The sequence below is a fragment of the Petromyzon marinus genome (assembly GCF_048934315.1).
Source record: "Petromyzon marinus isolate PM22_M1 ecotype Great Lakes invasive population chromosome 67 unlocalized genomic scaffold, UKy_Petmar_22M1.pri1.0 chr67_unloc.2, whole genome shotgun sequence".
NCBI classification, from domain to species: Eukaryota; Metazoa; Chordata; class Hyperoartia; order Petromyzontiformes; family Petromyzontidae; genus Petromyzon; species Petromyzon marinus.
In genome coordinates this window covers 194054-216104 of record NW_027422592.1, presented here as the reverse complement: position 1 = coordinate 216104, position 22051 = coordinate 194054, and the positions used below count along the sequence as shown (strand labels likewise).

General features: G+C 55.0%; 1 protein-coding gene across 2 annotated transcripts; it reads right to left on the bottom strand.

Annotated features, from left to right (window-relative positions):
• Positions 1 to 1426: 1426 nt before the first annotated feature.
• Positions 1427 to 21044, bottom strand: LOC142907949 (uncharacterized). Of its 2 annotated transcripts, XM_076057982.1 has the most exons (4): positions 18141 to 21044; positions 15417 to 15989; positions 8799 to 9010; positions 1427 to 3987 (listed from the first exon to the last, which is right to left on the bottom strand). In XM_076057982.1, exons 2-4 carry the CDS (start codon positions 15976 to 15978, stop codon positions 1543 to 1545), a joined length of 3219 nt encoding a protein of 1072 aa, XP_075914097.1. In that variant the 5' UTR covers positions 15979 to 15989; positions 18141 to 21044; the 3' UTR covers positions 1427 to 1542. The 2 variants fall into 2 exon arrangements, with proteins under 2 accessions (XP_075914097.1, XP_075914096.1); XM_076057981.1 differs by having other exon boundaries at positions 15417 to 21044.
• Positions 21045 to 22051: the final 1007 nt, after the last annotated feature.

Sequence of the window (22051 nt, the reverse complement as noted above, 5' to 3'; positions counted from 1 at the left end):
GGGGCCCGTCTTGCCGGCACGCCGACGTTCCATCCCCCGGTGACACCGGCGGGGCCTGACGCAGTAGAAACGTTTGCCCTCTTGGTGAAGCGTTGAGTCCAGATCCTCGTCTGGACTCAACGAGGCATGGGGAGTCTGTTGAGCGTGAGACGACTCAAGTCCGTGATGAGCCACGGCATGGGTCTTGTGTCGGCACGATGGTCCGACATTTCGCCCACACGTGCTGGAAGCTTCTTCTGCAATTGAATTTGAGACTCGGAGACTTAAGAGAGCACCGCCGACTCACGTAGACTCGCACAGAGACCCACAGACTCACCACGCAGAGACCCACAGACTCGCACAGAGACCCACAGACTCACACAGAGACCCACAGAGACCCACAGACTCACACAGAGACCCACAGACTCACACAGAGACCCACAGACTCACACAGAGACCCACAGAGACCCACAGACTCGCACAGAGACCCACAGACTCACCACACAGAGACCCACAGACTCACACAGAGACCCACAGACTCACACAGAGACCCACAGAGACCCACATACTCACACAGAGACCCACAGACTCACACAGAGACCCACAGACTCACACAGAGACCCACAGACTCACAAAGAGACCCACAGACTCACACAGAGACCCACAGACTCACACAGAGACCCACAGACTCACACAGAGACCCACAGACTCACACAGAGACCCACAGACTCACACAGAGACACACAGACTCACACAGAGAGCCACAGACTCACACAGAGACCCACAGACTCGCACAGAGATGGCAATGTTGGTATTGGCAGCAATGTTGGCGTTGGTGGTGATGGCAGCGTTGGTATTGGCGGTGATGTTGGTGGCGATGTTGGCGACGGCAGTGTTGGTATTGGTGACGATGTTGGTGACGATGTTGGTGGCGATGTTGGTGACGATGTTGGTGGCGATGTTGGTGACGATGTTGGTGGCGATGTTGGCGACGATGTTGGTGACGAAGTTGGTGGCGATGTTGGTGACGATGTTGGTGGCGATGTTGGTGACGATGTTGGTGACGATGTTGGTGACGATGTTGGTGGCGATGTTGGTGACGATGTTGGTGACGATGTTGGTGGCGATGTTGGTGGCGATATTGGTGACGATGTTGGTGACGATGTTGGTGACGATGTTGGCGGCGATGTTGGCGACGATGTTGGCGACGATGTTGGCGACGATGTTGGCGGCGATGTTGGCGACGATGTTGGCGACGATGTTGGTGGCGATATTGGTGGCGATGTTGGTGACGATGTTGGTGGCGATGTTGGTGACGATGTTGGTTGACGATGTTGGCGGCGATGTTGGTGACGATGTTGGTGACGATGTTGGTGGCGATGTTGGTATTGGTGACGATGTTGGTGACGACGTTGGTGGCGATGTTGGTGACGATGTTGGTTGACGATGTTGGCGGCGATGTTGGTGACGATGTTGGTGGCGATGTTGGTTGACGATGTTGGCGACGATGTTGGCGGCGGCGATGGCGGCGGCGTCCCCGCATCTCAGCCGGTGCCCCCCATCTCAGGCGGTGCCCCCCATCCCGCGCCTTCCGCGCGGGCCCCTCTCCCCGGGCGCCCTCCGCCGGAAGTCAATGCTGGCGTAGTCGGCCCCCCCGTCTCCCCCCAGGGGCCCCCCGCCGGGGAGGCCCTCCTCGCCCAGGTCGAGCGCCGCGTAGTGCAGCGCGCCCGGCCCATCCGCGGACGCGGGCAGCTCCATCTCCGTGTAGTCGGGGCCCCCCCCCGCGCCGCCGCCGCCGCCGCCGCCCCCCAAAAGGGGGGCCGCTCCTCGCCGCCCCGCGGGGCCCCCGCTGATCCGGGGGCTCGTGGGCCCCGGAGGCTTCGGCGTGGCCGGGGCCTCGCGCTGAATGAGTACGTAGTCGCCGCCCAGCGCCCTCTCGTCCCCCTCGTCCTCCTCCTCGCCGCCACCCCCGATCCTCCTCGCCGACACCTCACCCCGCGGCACCGCGACCCCGCCCCTCGTCGCCGGCCCCCCACCTCCAGCTCCTCCTCCTCCTCCCCCTGGGCCGCCCGGCACGGTGGCCCTCCCGGGCCTTCCCAAATCCTGAGAGCTCTGGGACCGGGGAATGAAGCCGAGGGGACTCGGCGGGCCGGGACCCCGGGGAGACACGGGGGCGAGGCAGCGCCGGCCCGGCCTCGGGGGAGCGTCGCGGCCAGGCTGGGCGTGGCCGCCGCCGCCGCCGCCGAACTGAATGTGGAGTCCGGCGCGGGTGCCGGGGCTGGGTTGGGCCGAAGCGTCGTGGCCGGCCGACGGTTGGGCGACGCCGGCCCGGGCGCTGGGCGCAGGCCGGGCGTTGAGGCCAGGCGGCGGTGGCTGCTGCTGCTGCTGCTGCTGGTGGGTGTTGAGGCTGGCCGTGCGGTGCAGGCCGGGCCCCACCGGCCGCAGCGAGCGGGGCAGCGAGTAGTAGCAGTAGGGCCCGTCGTTGCCGTCCCCGACGTCCGAGTGCTGCCGCTGACGCCGCCGCCGCTGCTGCTGCTGCTGCTGCTGCTGGTGGTGGTGGCGCCGGTCGCGACGCGGAGATCCGGCCGCGACGTTACCGTTGTTGCTGCCGCGGTCGAAGCCGCCGCCGCCGCCGAAATCGTCGTCGTCAATCCCCGGCCCCGCCGGCGCCATGCTCATGTAGTCGCCGTCGTCGTCGGCCTCAGGGGGCGGCCGCGGCCACGGGAAGGCCGCGTCGGGGGACGGTGTCATGAGCACGTACCCAGCGTCGGCGCCGCCCGCCCCGCCGGCGCTCACGTTCCGCGGCTCCGAGGGGCAGCCCCGGCGGTGCCGGCCGCCGCCGCCGCCGCTGTTGCTGTGGGTCATGGGCACGTAGTCCGACTGCGGCGTCGCCGCCGGCGTCGGCACCGCGACCGCCGCCGGCACGGCCGCCGGCTGCGAGGCCTGCCGTCCCGGCGCGACGCCGGGCTGCATGGACACGTAGCCGCCGTCGTCCTCGGCGCGCGCCCGTCCGCAGCAGCCAACGCCGCCATCTTCATCTTCATCGTCGTCTTCGTCGTCTTCGTCGTTGTCTTCGTCGTCATCAAGGTCGTCGTCGTCGTCGTCCAAGAAGGCCTGGTCGCTCAGCGAGCTCGACGATTTTGGCGACGCCGACCCCAGCGAGGAGGAGACCGAGGCGGTGGCGACGCCGCCCGCGGCAACACCGGCAGCGGGGCGAGAGGCGGCGCGGCGAGGGCTCAAATCCTCCTCCAGCGACGTCACGGACGCCCGCGCCACGACCCACCGCGGGGTCTCGCCCCTGCCGCCGCCCCCTTTACGGCCGACGCCGCCGACGCCGACGCCGACGCCGACGCCGGCCGAAGAGAGCGACGCCGTCCGGCGAATCGGCGCCCGCGACGGAGGCTGCGCCGCCGCCGCCGCCGCCGCCGCCGGGGGAATCTCCGCGCCGGCTCCGTCCGGATCCGGCGAGACGCAGGAGCCGGACTCGTCCGACGAGGAAGCGAAACCCCCGTCGCTCAGCGAGCCCGAAGCCGAGCGGACGGGCGGGAGCGCCGGTGGAGCGGCCGCCGCGGTCGTCGCCGCGGTCGCCGCCGCGGTCGTCGCCGCCGCCGCGGTCGCCGCCGCGCCCCCTCTGTTCGCCGTCACCCCCCGGCGCCAGGGCCCCCCCGCCAAACGCCGCGAGGGGGACGCGGCGCTCACGGCCCCCACCGCGTCTCCCTCCCGCGAGCGGACGGCTCTGGCGGGCGGTTGGCGCCGGGAGGCGGCGCCGGAGGAGGCGGCGGAGGCGGTGGCGGCGGCTGGGGACGGGGCCCCCGGGGAAGGGGGCCCGGCGGAGGAGGGGGCCCGGGGGCCCCGGGGATCGTCGGCGCCGCCGCCGATTCCGCCGATTCCGCCGCTGCTCAGGGCCTTCATGGCGCCGAGGATGGTCTCGTGCATCCTCTGGGCCACGACCGCGTCGTCCACGGCCATCCACAGCTCGCCCTCTCCCGTGACTGCCGAGCGGCCCACCTGCACCCGCGCAGCCACAGCGGTCACAACAGCCGCGGTCAGTCACAACAGCCACAGTCAGTCAGAACCGCCACAGTCACAACCATCACAGTCAGTCACAACCGCCACAGTCAGTCACAACCGCCACAGTCAGTCACAACCGCCGCGGTCACAACCATCACAGTCAGTCACAACCGCCACAGTCAGTCACAACCGCCACAGTCAGTCACAACCGCCGCGGTCACAACCATCACAGTCAGTCACAACAGCCGCAGTCACAACCGCCACAGTCAGTCACAACTGCCGCGGTCAGTCCCAACCGCCGCGGTCACAACCGCAGTGATCACAACCACCAGTCAGTCAGTCACAACAGCCACAGTCAGTCACAACAGTCGCAGTCAGTCACAACCATCACAGTCAGTCGCAACCGCCGCAGTCAGTCACAACCGCCGCGGTCACAACCATCACAGTCACAACAGCCGCGGTCACAACCACCACAGTCAGTCACAATAGCAGCGGTCACAACCACCACAGTCACAACCGCCACAGTCACAACCGCAGTGGTCACAACCACAACAGTCACAACCGCCGCAGTCAGTCACAACCACCACAGTCACAACCGCAGTGGTCACAATCACCACAGTCAGTCACAACCACCACAGTCAGTCACAACCGCCGCAGTCAGTCACAACCACCACAGTCAGTCACAACAGCCGCGGTCACAACCGTAGTGGTCACAACCACCACAGTCAGTCACAACCGCCGCGGTCACAACCGTAGTGGTCACAACCACCACAGTCAGTCACAACCACCACAGTCAGTCACAACCGCCACAGTCACAACAGCCGCGGCCATAACCACCACAGTCAGTCACAACCTCCACAGTCAGTCACAACCGCCACAGTCACAGCCGCAGTGGTCACAACCATCACAGTCACAACAGCCGCGGCCATAACCACCACAGTCAGTCACAACCTCCACAGTCAGTCACAACCGCCACAGTCACAGCCGCAGTGGTCACAACCATCACAGTCACAACAGCCGCGGCCATAACCACCACAGTCAGTCACAACCTCCACAGTCAGTCACAACCGCCACAGTCACAGCCGCAGTGGTCACAACCATCACAGTCACAACAGCCGCGGCCATAACCACCACAGTCAGTCACAACCTCCACAGTCAGTCACAACCGCCACAGTCACAGCCGCAGTGGTCACAACCATCACAGTCACAACAGCCGCGGCCATAACCACCACAGTCAGTCACAACCACCACAGTCAGTCACAACCGCCACAGTCACAGCCGCAGTGGTCACAACCATCGCAGTCACAACCGCCGCAGTCAGTCACAACCACCACAGTCAGTCACAACAGCCGCGGTCACAACCGTAGTGGTCACAACCACCACAGTCAGTCACAACCGCTGCGGTCAGTCACAACCGCCACAGTCACAGCCGCAGTGGTCACAACCATCACAGTCAGTCACAACCACCACAGTCAGTCACAACCGCCACAGTCACAACAGCCGCGGCCATAACCACCACAGTCAGTCACAACCTCCACGGTCAGTCACAACCGCCACAGTCACAGCCGCAGTGGTCACAACCATCACAGTCACAACCGCCGCAGTCAGTCACAACCGCCGCGGTCACAACCTCCGCGGCCAAGTGGCCCAACCACGACCACACCAAGTCTCTCTCTCTCCTGAAGCCCTGTCGTCGTGGCCGGCAGCAGGACCTGCACAATGGCACCTGGTCCCTACATCACACTGATCTCATCTCAACTGAACTATTTTTTTTATTTCATAGGTAAGATAAGGCCCACTGGGCGACGAAACTCTCTTCAGAAGCGGCCTGGCCATCGCAAATGATAGCTCAACGAAGTGGCGTATCACGTGGAAATTTACAGCAATCCTAAACGCGTGGTGACGTTGATTCTAAATGTGGAGGGAAAAACTGGAGAACCTCGCGGAAAAATCCACTTGACCATGGGAAGAGAGAAAGATGATGAGAGACACCGCAAACTCCAAATCTACAGCAGGCATTGGGATCGAACCCACGACCTCCTGCAAACCAGGGGAGGTAGTCAACATCTCCTAGTCACGGTGATGATGATGAGAGACACCGCAGACTTCAAATCTACAGCAGGCATTGGGATCGAACCCACGACCTCCTGCATACCAGGCGAGGTAGTCAACATCTCATAGTCACCGTGATGATGATGAGAGAGAGACACCGCAGACTTCAAATCTACAGCAGGCATTGGGATCGAACCCACGACCTCCTTCATACCAGGCGAGGTAGTCAACATCTCCTAGTCACCGTGATGATGATGAGAGACACCGCAAACTCCAAATTTACAGCAGGCATTGGGATCGAACCCACGACCTCCTGCATACCAGGCGAGGTAGTCAACATCTCCTAGTCACCGTGATGATGATGAGAGACACCGCAGACTTCAAATCTACAGGAGGCATTGGGATCGAACCCACGACCTCATGCATACCAGGCGAGGTAGTCAACATCTCCTAGTCACTGTCATGATGATGAGAGACACCGCAGACTTCAAATCTACAGCAGGCATTGGGATCGAACCCACGACCTCCTGCACCCCAGGCGAGGTAGTCAACATCTCCTAGTCACCGTGGTGATGATGAGAGAGCGCAACACCGCAAACTCCAAATCTACAGCAGGCGTCAGGGTCGGGACCGAACCCACGACCTCCTGCACCCCAGGCGAGGTAGTTAACATCTCCTAGTCACCGTGATGATGATGAGAGAGAGACACCGCAGACTTCAAATCTATAGCAGGCATTGGGATCGAACCCACGACCTCCTGCAAACCAGGCGAGGTAGTCAACATCTCCTAGTCACCGTCATGATGATGAGAGACACCGCAGACTCCAAATCTACAGCAGGCATTGGGATCGAACCCACGACCTCCTGTACACCAGGCGAGGTAGTTAACATCTCCTAGTCACCGTCATGATGATGAGAGACACCGCAAACTCCAAATCTACAGCAGGCATTGGGATCGAACCCACGACCTCCTGCACACCAGGCGAGGTAGTCAACATCTCCTAGTCACCGTCATGATGATGAAACCGCAAATTCCAAATCTACAGCAGGCATTAGGATCGAACCCACGACCTCCTGCAAACCAGGGGAGGTAGTTAACATCTCCTAGTCACCGTGATGATGATGAGAGACACCGCAGACTTCAAATCTACAGCAGGCATTGGGATCGAACCCACGACCTCCTGCATACCAGGCGAGGTAGTCAACATCTCCTAGTCACCGTCATGATGATGAGAGACACCGCAAACTCCAAATCTACAGCAGGCATTGGGATCGAACCCACGACCTCCTGCAAACCAGGGGAGGTAGTCAACATCTCCTAGTCACGGTGATGATGATGAGAGACACCGCAAACTCCAAATCTACAGCAGCAGGTGTCAGGGTCGGGATCGAACCCACGACCTCCTGCACCCCAGGCGAGGTAGTCAACATCTCCTAGTAACCGTCATGATGATGAGAGACACCGCAAACTCCAAATCTACAGCAGCAGGTGTCAGGGTCGGGACCGAACCCACGACCTCCTGCACCCCAGGCGAGGTAGTCAACATCTCCTAGTCACCGTCATGATGATGAGAGACACCGCAGACTTCAAATTTACAGCAGGCATTGGGATCGAACCCACGACCTCCTGCACCCCAGGCGAGGTAGTCAACATCTCCTAGTCACTGTCATGATGATGAGAGACACCGCAGACTTCAAATCTACAGCAGGCATTGGGATCGAACCCACGACCTCCTGCACCCCAGGCGAGGTAGTCAACATCTCCTAGTCACCGTGATGATGATGATGATGAGAGACACTGCAAACTCCAAATCTACAGCAGGCGTCGTCAGGGTAGGGATCGAACCCACGACCTCCTGCACACCAGGCGAGGTAGTCAACATCTCCTAGTCACCGTGATGATGATGATGATGAGAGACACTGCAAACTCCAAATCTACAGCAGGCGTCGTCAGGGTCGGGATCGAACCCACGACCTCCTGCACCCCAGGCGAGGTAGTCAACATCTCCTAGTCACCGTGATGATGATGATGAGAGACACCGCAAACTCCAAATCTACAGCGGCAGGTGTCAGGGTCGGGATCGAACCCACGACCTCCTGCACACCAGGCGAGGTAGTCAACATCTCCTAGTCACGGTGATGATGAGAGACACCGCAAACTCCAAATTTACAGCAGGCATTGGGATCGAACCCACGACCTCCTGCACCCTAGGCGAGGTAGTCAACATCTCCTAGTCACGGTGATGATGATGAGAGAGAGACGCAGCAGACTTCAAATCTACAGCAGGCATTGGGATCGAACCCACGACCTCCTGCACCCCAGGCGAGGTAGTCAACATCTCCTAGTCACTGTGATGATGATGAGAGACACCGCAACACTGCAAACTCCAAATCTACGGCAGGCGTCAGGGTCGGGACCGAACCCACGACCTCCTGCACCCCAGGCGAGGTAGTCAACATCTCCTAGTCACCGTGATGATGATGAGAGAGACACCGCAAACTCCAAATATACAGCAGCAGGTGTCAGGGTCGGGATCGAACCCACGACCTCCTGCACCCCAGGCGAGGTAGTCAACATCTCCTCACCACCGTGGTGATGAGAGACACCGCAAACTCCAAATCTACAGCAGGCATTGGGATCGAACCCACGACCTCCTGCACCCCAGGCGAGGTAGTTAACATCCCCTCAGCCACCGTGGTGCGTGGGGAAGGAGAACGAAACGAAAACGCTGGGTGGCCTGCGGCAGCGGCGGCACCTCCATGAAGAAGTAGCTGTCGGAGTGTCCGCAGCGCCGGACGTTGGGCAGCTGCAGGGAGACCGCGGCGGCGACGGCGCCCAGCGGCACCAGCGAGAGGGAGCGCTCCGACAGGCAGAGGCGGTGGACGCCGGCCAGGCCGCAGGGCGGCGCGCCCAGGCCCCTGGCCCGCACCGCCACCTGCCAGACGGCGCGCGCCGACGCACAGTCGCCTGCGCGTCGGCGCAGGCGACGTTACAGGGGGAGCAAACGGGTGAAAAAAAAAAATACGGTGCCGTCCCGGCGGACGCCGGCGTTCGCGAACTGCCGCGGTCGTCGGCGGCGGCGGCGTGGTTGTCATCGGTAGCAGTCGTCGTCGGCATCGTCACCGGCAGCGTTGTCATCATCGGCAGCGTGGTCATCATCGGTAGCGTTGTCATCATCATCGGCAGCGTGGTCATCATCGGCAGTGTTGTCATCATCGGTAGCGTTGTCATCATCGGCAGTGTTGTCATCATCGGTAGCGTTGTCATCATCGGCAGTGTTGTCATCATCGGCAGCGTGGTCATCATCAGCAGCGTGGTCATCATCAGCAGCGTGGTCATCATCAGCGTGGTCATCATCAGCGTGGTCATCATCAGCGTGGTCATCATCAGCGTGGTCATCATCAGCGTGGTCATCATCAGCGTGGTCATCATCAGCGTGGTCATCATCAGCGTGGTCATCATCAGCGTGGTCATCATCGTCAGCGTGGTCATCATCAGCGTGGTCATCATCAGCGTGGTCATCATCAGCGTGGTCATCATCAGCGTGGTCATCATCAGCATGGTCATCATCAGCGTGGTCATCATCAGCGTGGTCATAATCAGCGTGGTCATCATCAGCGTGGTCATCATCGTCAGCGTGGTCATCATCAGCGTGGTCATCATCAGCGTGGTCATCATCAGCGTGGTCATCATCAGCGTGGTCATCATCAGCGTGGTCATCATCGTCAGCGTGGTCATCATCAGCGTGGTCATCATCAGCGTGGTCATCATCAGCGTGGTCATCATCAGCGTGGTCATCATCGGCAGCGTGGTCATCATCGGCAGCGTGGTCATCATCAGCGTGGTCATCATCGGCAGCGTTGTCATCGTTAGCACTCATCATCAGCGTGGTCATCGTTAGCAGTCATCATCAGCATCGTCATCGTCAGCGTTGTCAACATCAGCATCGTCATTGGCAGCATCGTCATCGGCAGCATCGCCATCGGTAGCATTGCCATCAACAGCAGCCATCATCAGCATGGCCAACGGCAGCATCGTCATCGCCAGCGTCGTCATCATCAGCATCATCATCGGCAGCGTTGTCATCATCAGCGTGGTCATCGGCAGCGTGGTCATCATCAGCGTTGTCATCGTTGGCAGCGTTGTCATCATTAGCGTTGTCATCATCAGCGTGGTCATCATCAGCAGCGTTGTCATCATTAGCGGTCATCTTCAGCATGGTCATCATCAGCGTGGTAATCGTTAGCAGTCATCATCAGCATCGTCATCGGCAGCATCGTCATCGGCAGCATCGTCATCGGTAGCATTGCCATCAACAGCAGCCATCATCAGCATGGCCAACGGCAGCATCGTCATCGCCAGCGTAGTCATCGTCATTGGCATCATCAGCATCGGCATCATCAACATCGTCATCGGCAGCGTTGTCATCATCATTGGCATCATCAGCATCATCAGCATCATCGTCATCGGCAGCGTAGTCATCATCAACATCGCTGCCGTTGACGATGCTGATGATGCCCGTGTCATCGGCAGTAACAGCGTAGTCATCATCAGCATAGCAATCAGCATTGGCATCAGCAGCGGTCATCAATGACATCAGCTAATTTGAGGTTTAGTCGACCTAGGGGATGCCCAGAACGAGTTCAGATAATCGTCACACTGGCGTTGGAATCGAACTCGGGTCACCAGGCACGCAGTGCAGTGCGCTAACCGCGACACCACCGCTCCCCCTTACGATCTCCACCACCACAATCAGTTCCCCACGAACCTTCATCTCCACCACTCCCCACAGCATCCACCATCACCACCAGCATCTCCTCCTCCACCATCATCATCATCACAATCTCCACTGCTACCACCAGCAGCCCCATTGAAACTAAACAAATTGTTTATTTTTTTTATTTAAAGCTTTCGTGACTGCAGTGATTCATATTCTTGGTTCTTTCGGTAAAGTCACGTTGAAGTATAATTTCGATTTAAAGCTTTCGTGACTGCAAGGATTCATCTTCTTTGGTTCTTTCGGTAAAGTCACCACCACGTAGAATGAGAATAAAATAATAAATTGATAAAATAAAATAACACAATAATATTCTCACGACGTTTCGGCCACAACACAAGCGGCCTTCATCAGCGCTGTCCTCCAGACAGTCTCGTCCCTTCACCTGATGAAGGCCGCTTGTGTTGTGGCCGAAACGCCGTGAGAACATTATTGTGTTATTTTATTTTATCAATTTATTATTTTATTCTCATTCTACGTGACTTTACCGAAAGAACCAAAGAAGAAGAGTATAATTGTTTATTTTCACAGGTAAGGCTCACGGAGCTATACAGCTCGTTTTTCAGTAGCGACCTGGACACATACGACAGCTCAACCAAGTGGCTTATCACGTGGAAATGTATCCTAGCCAAATACTCTAGACGCGTGATTCTAAAAGCGAGGGGGGAAAACCCGAAGACCCGGAGAAAAAATCCACACGACCACGGGGAGAACGTGCAAACTTCAAATATACAGCAGCAGGCATCATCAGGGTCGGGATCGAACCCACGACCTCCTGCATACCAGGCGAGGTAGTTAACATCTTCAAGCCACCGTGATGATGATGATGAGAGAGACAAGCAAACTTCAAATATACAGCAGCAGGCATCATCAGGGTCGGGATCGAACCAACCCACGACATCCTGCATACCAGGCGAGGTAGTTAACATCTCCTAGCCACCGTGATGATGATGATGATGAGAGAGACAAGCAAACTTCAAATATACAGCAGCAGGCATCATCAGGGCCGGGATCGAACCCACGACCTCCTGCATACCAGGCGAGGTAGTTAACATCTCCTAGCCACCGTGATGATGATGATGAGAGAGACAAGCAAACTTCAAATATACAGCAGCAGGCATCATTAGGGTCGGGATCGAACCCACGACATCCTGCATACAAGGCGAGGTAGTTAACATCTCCTAGCCACCGTGATGATGATGATGATGAAAGAGACAAGCAAACTTCAAATATACAGCAGCGGGCATCATCAGGGTCAGGCTCAAACCCACGACATCCTGCATACCAGGCGAGGTAGTTAACATCTCGTAGCCACCGTGATGATGATGAGAGAGACACGCAAACTTCAACTATACAGCAGCAGGCATCATCAGGGTCGGGATCGAACCCACGACCTCCTGTACACCAGGCGAGGTAGTTAACATCTCCTAGCCACCGTGATGATGATGAGAGAGACAAGCAAACTCCAAATATACAGCAGGCATCAGGGTCGGGATCGAACCATCAATCTCCTGCATACCAGGCGAGGTAATTAACATCTCCTAGCCACTATGATGACGATGATGATGAGAGACAAGCAAACTTCAAATATACAGCAGCAGGCATCATCAGGGTCGGGATCGAACCCACGACCTCCTGCATACCAGGCGAGGTAGTTAACATCTCCTAGCCACCGTGATGATGATGATGAGAGAGACAAGCAAACTCCAAATATACAGCAGGCATCATCAGGGTCGGGATCGAACCACGACCTCCTGCATACCAGGCGAGGTAGTTAACATCTTCGAGCCACCCACCATCTACAACACCACCACCATCACCACTCTCCACTGTCTCCACCATCTACAACACCACCAGCACCACCATTCACAACTATTCGTTTTTATGTATTTAAGGGGCACCACGGTGGAGTGATGTTATCTAACTCGCTTGGTTTGTAGGAGGCTGCGGCTTCGATCCCGACCCTGACGCCTGCTGTATATTTGGAGTTTGCGAGTCTCTCTCTCTCGCTCATCATCATCATCACCACAGTGGCTACGAGATGTTAACGACCTCGCTGATGCCTGCTGCTGTATATTTGAAGTTTGCTTGTCTCTCTCATCATCATCATCACGGTGGCTAGGAGATGTTAACTACCTCGCCTGGTATGCAGGAGGTCGTGGGTTCGATTCCCGACCCTGACAACGCCTGCTGCTGTATATTTGGAGTCTGCGTCTCTCTCTCTCTCTCTCAGTCCCCGTGGCCGCCACTTTCCTCCGGTTTTTCCCTCCACATTTAGAAACATGCTTTCAGATTATTTGGCTGCGATACATTTCCTCATGAGCCAATTCGTTGAGGTATAATTTGTCATGGTCAGGTCGCTTCTGAAAAAGAAGCTACATGGCTCAGGGGGCCTTGTCTGGTCAAATAAAAATAAAAGTTTCCTTTCAGTTGTATTTTCTTTATTTTCTTACCTCTCCTATTTATAGTGTTTTTGTATTTTTATTTTACTGTTGTAACGTTCTGAACCCTTGCCCCTTACTGGACACCTGTAAAAAAAAGAGCTTTATAGCTCATCGGATTCCACCAATAGAAATATGATTACGATTCATCATCACCGCCAGCAGGCTCCAAAACCACCACCTATCATCATAATCTCTAACAGCATCACCACCACCACCACCACCAAACAAAGTGAAAGATCCCCTGTAAAGCCTTCACAAACTGTTGGGTAAGTGCTGTGAGTAGCACCTATGAAGGCTGGCACCGCACATGAGGCAGTGGTTTGCCAGCACCAGACTCAGCCGCCTTTGTCTTCTAATTTGAGGCCGAGCAGACCTAGCGGGGGCCCAGGACTGGTTCAGATAACCGTCACTGGTGTTGGCTGTGAGCGGGAATCGAACCCGGGTCGCCAGGTACATAGGACAGCGCGCTACCCGCTACACTACCGCTCCCCATTACTAACTCCACCACCAAGCCAGCATCACAATCTCCACCAACAGCGCCATCATCTGCAACACCACCGGCACCATCATCACTACCATCTCCAATACCACCATCGTGGCAATCTCCACCACCACCACAACAACAACAAATACCAAGATCCGCCATTCGCCACCAAGTGACGGTGACGTCACCACGGCGCCTGTGCCAGGCCAGGTGCACCTTGAGGCCACGTGAAGTGTCGAAGGCTCGCTGACAGGGGGTCTCGGGACAGACCCAGCAGGTGCCATGGGTTGACCGACTGAGATGACTACTGGCCGATGCACCACCTGGGCCCCCTACTGTGCCAGGCTAGGTGCAGGAAGTCAGGGGGACAGACCCAGCAGGTGCCATGGGTTGATTGACTGAGATGACTACTGGCCGATGCACCACCTGTGCCCCCTGTGCCAGGCTAGGTGCAGGAAGTCAGGGGGACAGACCCAGCAGGTGCCATGGGTTGATTGACTGAGATGACCGGTAGATGCACCGGCTGTACCCCCCCCCCCCCCCCGACTGTGCCAAAAAGCTGCATTTCAGGCACCCGGCGCTCCGCTCGTTGTTGTGAGCGTCGCTCCTCCGCCCTCCGTTGTTGTTGGAGGGCGACTGCCTCCAGCTGCTCAGCAGCGTCCTTCTCCATAGAGGCCGATCTTGACACCGCTGGTACCAGTCGTCAGTAAGTCCACTCAGCTCAACGTCAGTCCATTACTTCTGTAGCCCATGTCGTGCCAGGTTTAGCCCCCTCTATTGCGGCCCAACAGAAGCTGTTTCGGCATGCGGTGGCTGGGCATGCGGGCCACATGGCCCAGACCAACGCGGCCTTGCCCGCCGGAGGAGCTCACCGATGGGACCTTGTCCAGATCTTTCAAGGATCTGTGAGCTCCTCACACAATCCAGCCTGCAGGTTAAACCCAGGATGGATCGTAGGCATTCCAGCTTGAAATGTTTCTAACCGGCGCAGATGTTCCATTAGAGGGGTCCATATTTCACAAGCATAGAGAAGGGAGGGCATGACTGACCGAGAAGACCCGAAGATTCGTGCGGAGCGACAGACCAGGTAGCTTCCACACAGCAGCGTTACGCAACCGATGAAAAGATATTGCCGCTCGACTGATTCGGAGTGAGACCTCTGCTGTTAAACTGGAGCCGGTCATAAGCACACTGCCCAGGTATGGGAAACTCTCCACTCTCTCCACAACTGCCCCATCACCGATTGGGAGTTGTGGGGGTGGAGTGTCCTATGGTACAAAATACCCAGGCAGGTGCTTAGTTTTGGTGGGGCTGATGGTAAGGCCCCACCTCTTAGTGGCACGCTCCAGTCTCAGCAGCAGCGTCTCCAACTCCTCCTCCGAATGTGCAGCTATTACCAAATCATCAGCATACATAACGTGGTTGAGCAATAGGGAGCCATCCCTTGACCGCACCTGGGCGTCGATCAGCCTCCCATGAAGATATAATGATGAAGATATAATGCCGCTCGACTGATTCGGAGTGAGACCTCTGCTGTCAAACCGGTAGCCGGTCATGAGCGCACTGCCCAGGTATGGGAAACTCTCCACTCTCTCCACAACAGCACCGTAAACACCACCACAACCACCACCACCACAACCACCACAACAAACGCGCTCCGCAATTTACCGCGTCCGCCCTGGGGCTCCGGCTCCTTGGCCCTCAACGCCTGGATGGCGCCGAACCACGCGGCCAGCGCCTCGTCGCTGTCGGCCGCCACGGCGAGGCTGTGCTCGGCCGTGAAGAGCACCAGGAGGTGACGGTGCCGGGCGCTGGCGCCACGCGACACCGCCAGGCACTGCGCCAGCTCCAGCGAGCGCCGCGGCGAGCACCACGACGACGACCTGCAGCCCCCTCCGCCGGCGACGGCGCCGCCGCCGACGCCGCCGCCGCCGCCGGCGGCGCCCACCGGGGCCCGCGGCTTCTCCGCGGCGCCGCCGCCGACGACGCCGTCGCCGCCGGCGCCGGCGCCGTCACGCTGCCGCTTCTGGAGGCTGTCGCGGAAGCGTTTCTCGCTGTCCCACGCCTCGAGGCGGGCGGGCCCCGCGGAACTGGCGCAGCGCAGCACGAAGAAGCGGCGGTGAGAGCTCTTCTGCTTGCGCAGGTAGCCGCTGTGCAGGACGTCGTCGTCGGTGGCGGCGACGGCGGAGGAGGCGGCGGAGGCGGTGGTGGTGGTGGTGGTGGTCGCCATGGCGGGGAGCTCTGTGGGGGCGACGGACGCGTGGAGACGGTGGGGGGCTATATAAAAAAAAAACTCTGAAGGCTGTGGGGATTGCGGAGGTTGCGGGGGACTGCGAGGGCTGTGGGGACGGTAGAGGCTGTGGGATCTGGCGGATGTGGAGATGAGAGCGGGAGGGTCGGTCCGGGCAGTCACGATGGCTCAGTCTGTCGCTTGCTGCAGTACTAAACTACGGTCCTCAATAGGCCTCGATTCGCAAAAAACCTACCACGGACTCACTCGCCCAACCACCCCACCCAATCAACCAGAGAATCAACCACTACCTCCCTCGATGCCCTGATTCACTCACTCAGTGACGAGCTCACTCGTTTACGAGCTCACTCACTCAACCACTGACTCACTTAACCACTGACTCACTCGACCACTGATTCACTCGACCACTGACTCACTCAACTACTGACTCACTCAATCAACCACTGACTCACTCAACCACTAACTCCCTCAACCACTTACTCCCTCAATCACTGACTCACTCACTCAACCACTGACTCACTCACTCAACCACTGATTCACTTGACCACTGACTCACTCAACTACTGACTCACTCAACCACTAACTCGCTCAACCACTAACTCACTCAACCACTGACTCCCTCAATCACTGACTCACTCACTCAACCACTGACTCAGTCAACCACTGACTCACTCACTCAACAACTCACTCAACCACTAACTCACTCAACCACTAACTCACTCACTCAACCACTGACTCACTCACTCAACCACTGACTCACTCACTCAACCACTGACTTACTCACTCAACCAATGACTCACTCAACCACTGACTCACTCCCTCAACTACTGACTCACTCACTCACTCAACCACTGACTCACTCCCTCAACCACTGACTCGCTCAACCACTGACTCACTCACCCACTGACTCACTCACTCAACAACTGACTCAACCACTAGCTCACTCAACCACTGACTCACTCACTCAAACACTGACTCACTCACTCAACCACTTACTCACTCAACCACTAACTCACTCAACCAACTCACTCACTCAACCACTGACTCACTTAACCACTAACTCACTCACTCAACCACTGACTCACTCAACCACTGACTCACTCACTCAACCAATAACTCACTCACTCAACAACTCACTCAACCACTGACTCACCCAACAACTCACTCAACCACTGACTCACTCACTCAACCACTGACTCACTGAACAACTCACTCAACCACTGACTCACTCACTCAACCACTGACTCACTCACTCAACCACTGACTCACTCAACAACTCACTCAACCACTGACTCACTCAACCACTCGGCTAATCACTCAATCACTGACTCACTCAACCACTGACTCACTCACTCACTCAACCACTGACTCACTCACTCACTCAACCGCTCGGCTAATCACTGACTCACTCAACCACTCACTCAACCACTAACTCACTCAACCGCTCGGCTAAATCGCTCAACCACTGAAGAAACCTTCACATTCTTGATAACAACCAAAGCGATCACTTTCACTTTCTTGAAATCATCACCACCACCACCATCACCACCACCACCACACCCATCTTGCCCACGTCACCGTTAACGACACCCACCAACAACCTCACCATAATCGCCACAACACCGCGATCATCGTCTCTTGGAAAATTACCACGAACACCGCCGTGAGGAATCGCCACAATCGCCGCGTTCTTCGCGAGGCGATCCCTCGCAAAACGCGCCGAAGCGTCGTCCCCACCGTTTGCCACCATCACCCCCTCGCGACCCGGCATCAGCGTCACGAAATCGCTTACACCACCACCATCATCACCATCACCCACAACAACCACTACCACCGTCGTCAAAACTGCAATGTTGGCTGGCTGGCGGAGCAATGCGCAATCCGCACAGCCGCCGCCCCCCCCCCACTACCCCGCGCGGTAAAGTTGAGCTATAGGAGGTTTAAAATCTGAGGTAAAAAATAAATAAAAAAAATCTGAGGTAAACCCCGCGAGAAAGATCGGCGTTTTTTTTTTGGGGGGGGGGTTGCAAAAGTTTGCCGATAACTCTTTAGAAAGTTTCTTTAATTTATTTTCTTGCTATTTTTAAAGTGGGGTGTTTTTTTTGTGGTGTTTGTGTGTGTGTGTTTTCGCTAAGTTTTACCTCAAGACAATTTTGACGGCCGTCCACTTGGCGCGCGCCGCCGCAACCCCGCCCCCAACACACACTCCTTAACCCCGCCCCCCCTCTTCTCTGACACCTCAACCCATTGGTCGAGCGCCGCCACGTGGGGCGCGCTTCGACCAACCGGCTGCGGAGTTACATCGCGCGCTGCAATTTGGGCCCGGGGGGGGGCGTCATCGCCGAGGTGGGGGGCGGAGGCCCGGGGGAGGAGCCGGAAGGGGGGGGTGGAGAGGGGGTCCGCCATGTTGGTAAGGGGACGCACGGTGACGTTACGCCCCGCGTATACGGTGGCGTAGTCGCCCCCCCCCCCCCGCGCCACCCCTACATAAGATGGCCGCCCCTGCGACTTCCCCTTCGATCGTCACGTCCGGCTGTGCCGACCAATAGCGGGGGGGGGGGGGGAGTGGGGCGGGGTGTGTCGGCGGCTTCTTCGCCGCACCCCGCCCCTGCCTCGCGCCACCGGCCACGTGACACCGAGGGGTCACGAGGGGACGCGGGGTCACAGAGGGTCTCGGTTCTCGATTTCTCAACATTGCCCCATCGACTTGCAATAGGAACCGGTTCCCTATCTCTTAACACGGCCCCAAAGACTTGTAATGGGGAACCGGTTCCCTATCTCTTAACATTGCCCCGTAGACTGTCTATGGGAACCGGTTCCCTATCTCTCAACATTGCCCCATAGACTTTCTATGGGAACCGGTTCCCTATCTCTCAACATTGCCCCATAGACTTTCTATTGGAACCGGTTCCCTATCTCTCAACATTGCCCCAGACTTTCTATGGGAACCGGTTCCCTATCTCTTAACATTGCCCCGTAGACTTTCTATGGGAACCGGTTCCCTATCTCTCAACATTGCCCCGTAGACTTTCTATGGGAACCGGTTCCCTATCTCAACATTGCCCCATAGACTTTGGTAATCGGTTCCCTATTTCTAAATATTGCTCTACTGCACTCCGAACTCGGCAACCAAAGTTCGATTCCATGTCACGACCACCACAGCCAACAACACCCAATGACGATTATCTGAACCCGGTCCTGGGCCTCCCCTAGATCGACTCAGCCTCGAATGAGTACCCGGTGCGATGTGTTGTAAACGTCGCCACTGGGGGAGACAAAGGCGGCCGGGCGTGGTGCTGGTGGCCACCCACCCCCTCGTGTGCCACAGCGCCGGTAGCCTTCACAGGTGCTGCTGCTACTCGCTACTAACAGCACTTGCCCCAGCAGTCTGTAGAGGCTACACGGGGGACCTTTGTCTGTGTCTACCTTCATAGCTGCTGCTATTCGCTACTCACAGCACTTGCCCCTACAGCCTGTAGAGGCTACATGGGGGACCTTTGTCTGTATCTACCTTCATAGGTGCTGCTACTCGCTACTAACAGCACTTGCCCCAGCAGTCTGTAGAGGCTACACGGGGGATCTTTGTCTGTGTCTACCTTCATAGCTGCTGCTACTCGCTACTAACAGCACTTGCCCCAGCAGTATGTCGAGGCTACACGGGGGACCTTTGTCTTCATGGACATGGATAGTTGTTGGTGGTATGGGGTTGAGTTTGTAATTTGTGTGTTCTTGGGTTCATATTCTTGGTTCTTTCGGTAAAGTCACCACGTAGAAGGGAAACAATTAAATAATAAAAATATAAAACAATAAAATTCTCACGGCGTTTCGACTGCAACACAAGCAATCATCATCAGGTGTGAAAACCACAGCAATAACAATTTGAAATTTTTTTTGAAAAAAGTGGCGTTTTTTTCAAATTTTCTTGCTGTGGGTTTCACACCTGATGATGATTGCTTGTGTTGCAGTCGAAACGTCGTGAGAATTTTATTGTTATATATATTTTTTTATTTTATTGTTTCGCTTCTAACGTGGTGACTTTACCGAAAGAGCCAAGAATATGAATCCTTGCAGTCACGAAAGCTTTAAATAAATAAAAATGTTATTGAGTTGTTTACCTCTCTTGCACTACTCACATGTGTTAGTAGTGTTGTCACGCTCTGAACCTGTGCCCCTACTGGACACCTGTGATTAAAAAGAGCTTCATAGCTCATCGGATTCCTCCTGAAGTATAAATAAACACAATAGCTCCTCTACTTACGAACGAGTTAGGTTTACAGAGGGGCCCGTTCGTAAGTCGATTTGTTCATGAGTCCCAACTTGACTCTACTACACTACTACAAACTAATACACTACTATACACATTACACTACTATATACCACTATACACACTACACTACTATATACTACTACACTACTATACACATTACACTACTATATACTACTATACACACTACACTACTATATACTACTACACTACTATACACACTACACTACTATATACTACTGGACTAATATACACACTACACTATTATATACTACTACACTACTATACACACTACACTACTATACACACTACACTACTATATACTACTACACTACTATACACACTACACTACTATACACACTACACTACTATATACTACTACACTACTATACACACTACACTACTATATACTACACTACCATAAACACTACACTACTATATACTACTACACTACTATACACACTACACTACTATACACACTACACTACTATACACACTACACTACTATATACTACTACACTACTATACACACTACACTATTATATACTACTACACTACTATACACACTACACTACTATACACACTACACTACTATATACTACTACACTACTATACACACTACACTACTATACACACTACACTACTATATACTACACTACCATAAACACTACACTACTATATACTACTACACTACTATACACACTACACTACTATACACACTACACTACTATACACACTACACTACTATATACTACTACACTACTATACACACTACACTACTATATACTACTACACTACTATACACATTACACTACTATATACTACTGGACTAATATACACACTACACTATTATATACTACTACACTACTATACACACTACACTACTATATACTACTACACTACTATACACACTACACTACTATACACACTACACTACTATATACTACTACACTACTATACACACTACACTACTATATACTACACTACCATAAACACTACACTACTATATACTACTACACTACTATACACACTACACTACTATACACACTACACTACTATACACACTACACTACTATATACTACTACACTACTATACACACTACACTATTATATACTACTACACTACTATACACACTACACTACTATACACACTACACTACTATATACTACTACACTACTATACACACTACACTACTATACACACTACACTACTATATACTACACTACCATAAACACTACACTACTATATACTACTACACTACTATACACACTACACTACTATACACACTACACTACTATACACACTACACTACTATATACTACTACACTACTATACACACTACACTACTATATACTACTACACTACTATACACATTACACTACTATATACTACTGGACTAATATACACACTACACTATTATATACTACTACACTACTATACACACTACACTACTATATACTACTACACTACTATACACACTACACTACTATACACACTACACTACTATATACTACTACACTACTATACACACTACACTACTATACACACTACACTACTATATACTACACTACCATAAACACTACACTACTATATACTACTACACTACTATACACACTACACTACTATACACACTACACTACTATACACACTACACTACTATATACTACTACACTACTATACACACTACACTATTATATACTACTACACTACTATACACACTACACTACTATACACACTACACTACTATATACTACTACACTACTATACACACTACACTACTATACACA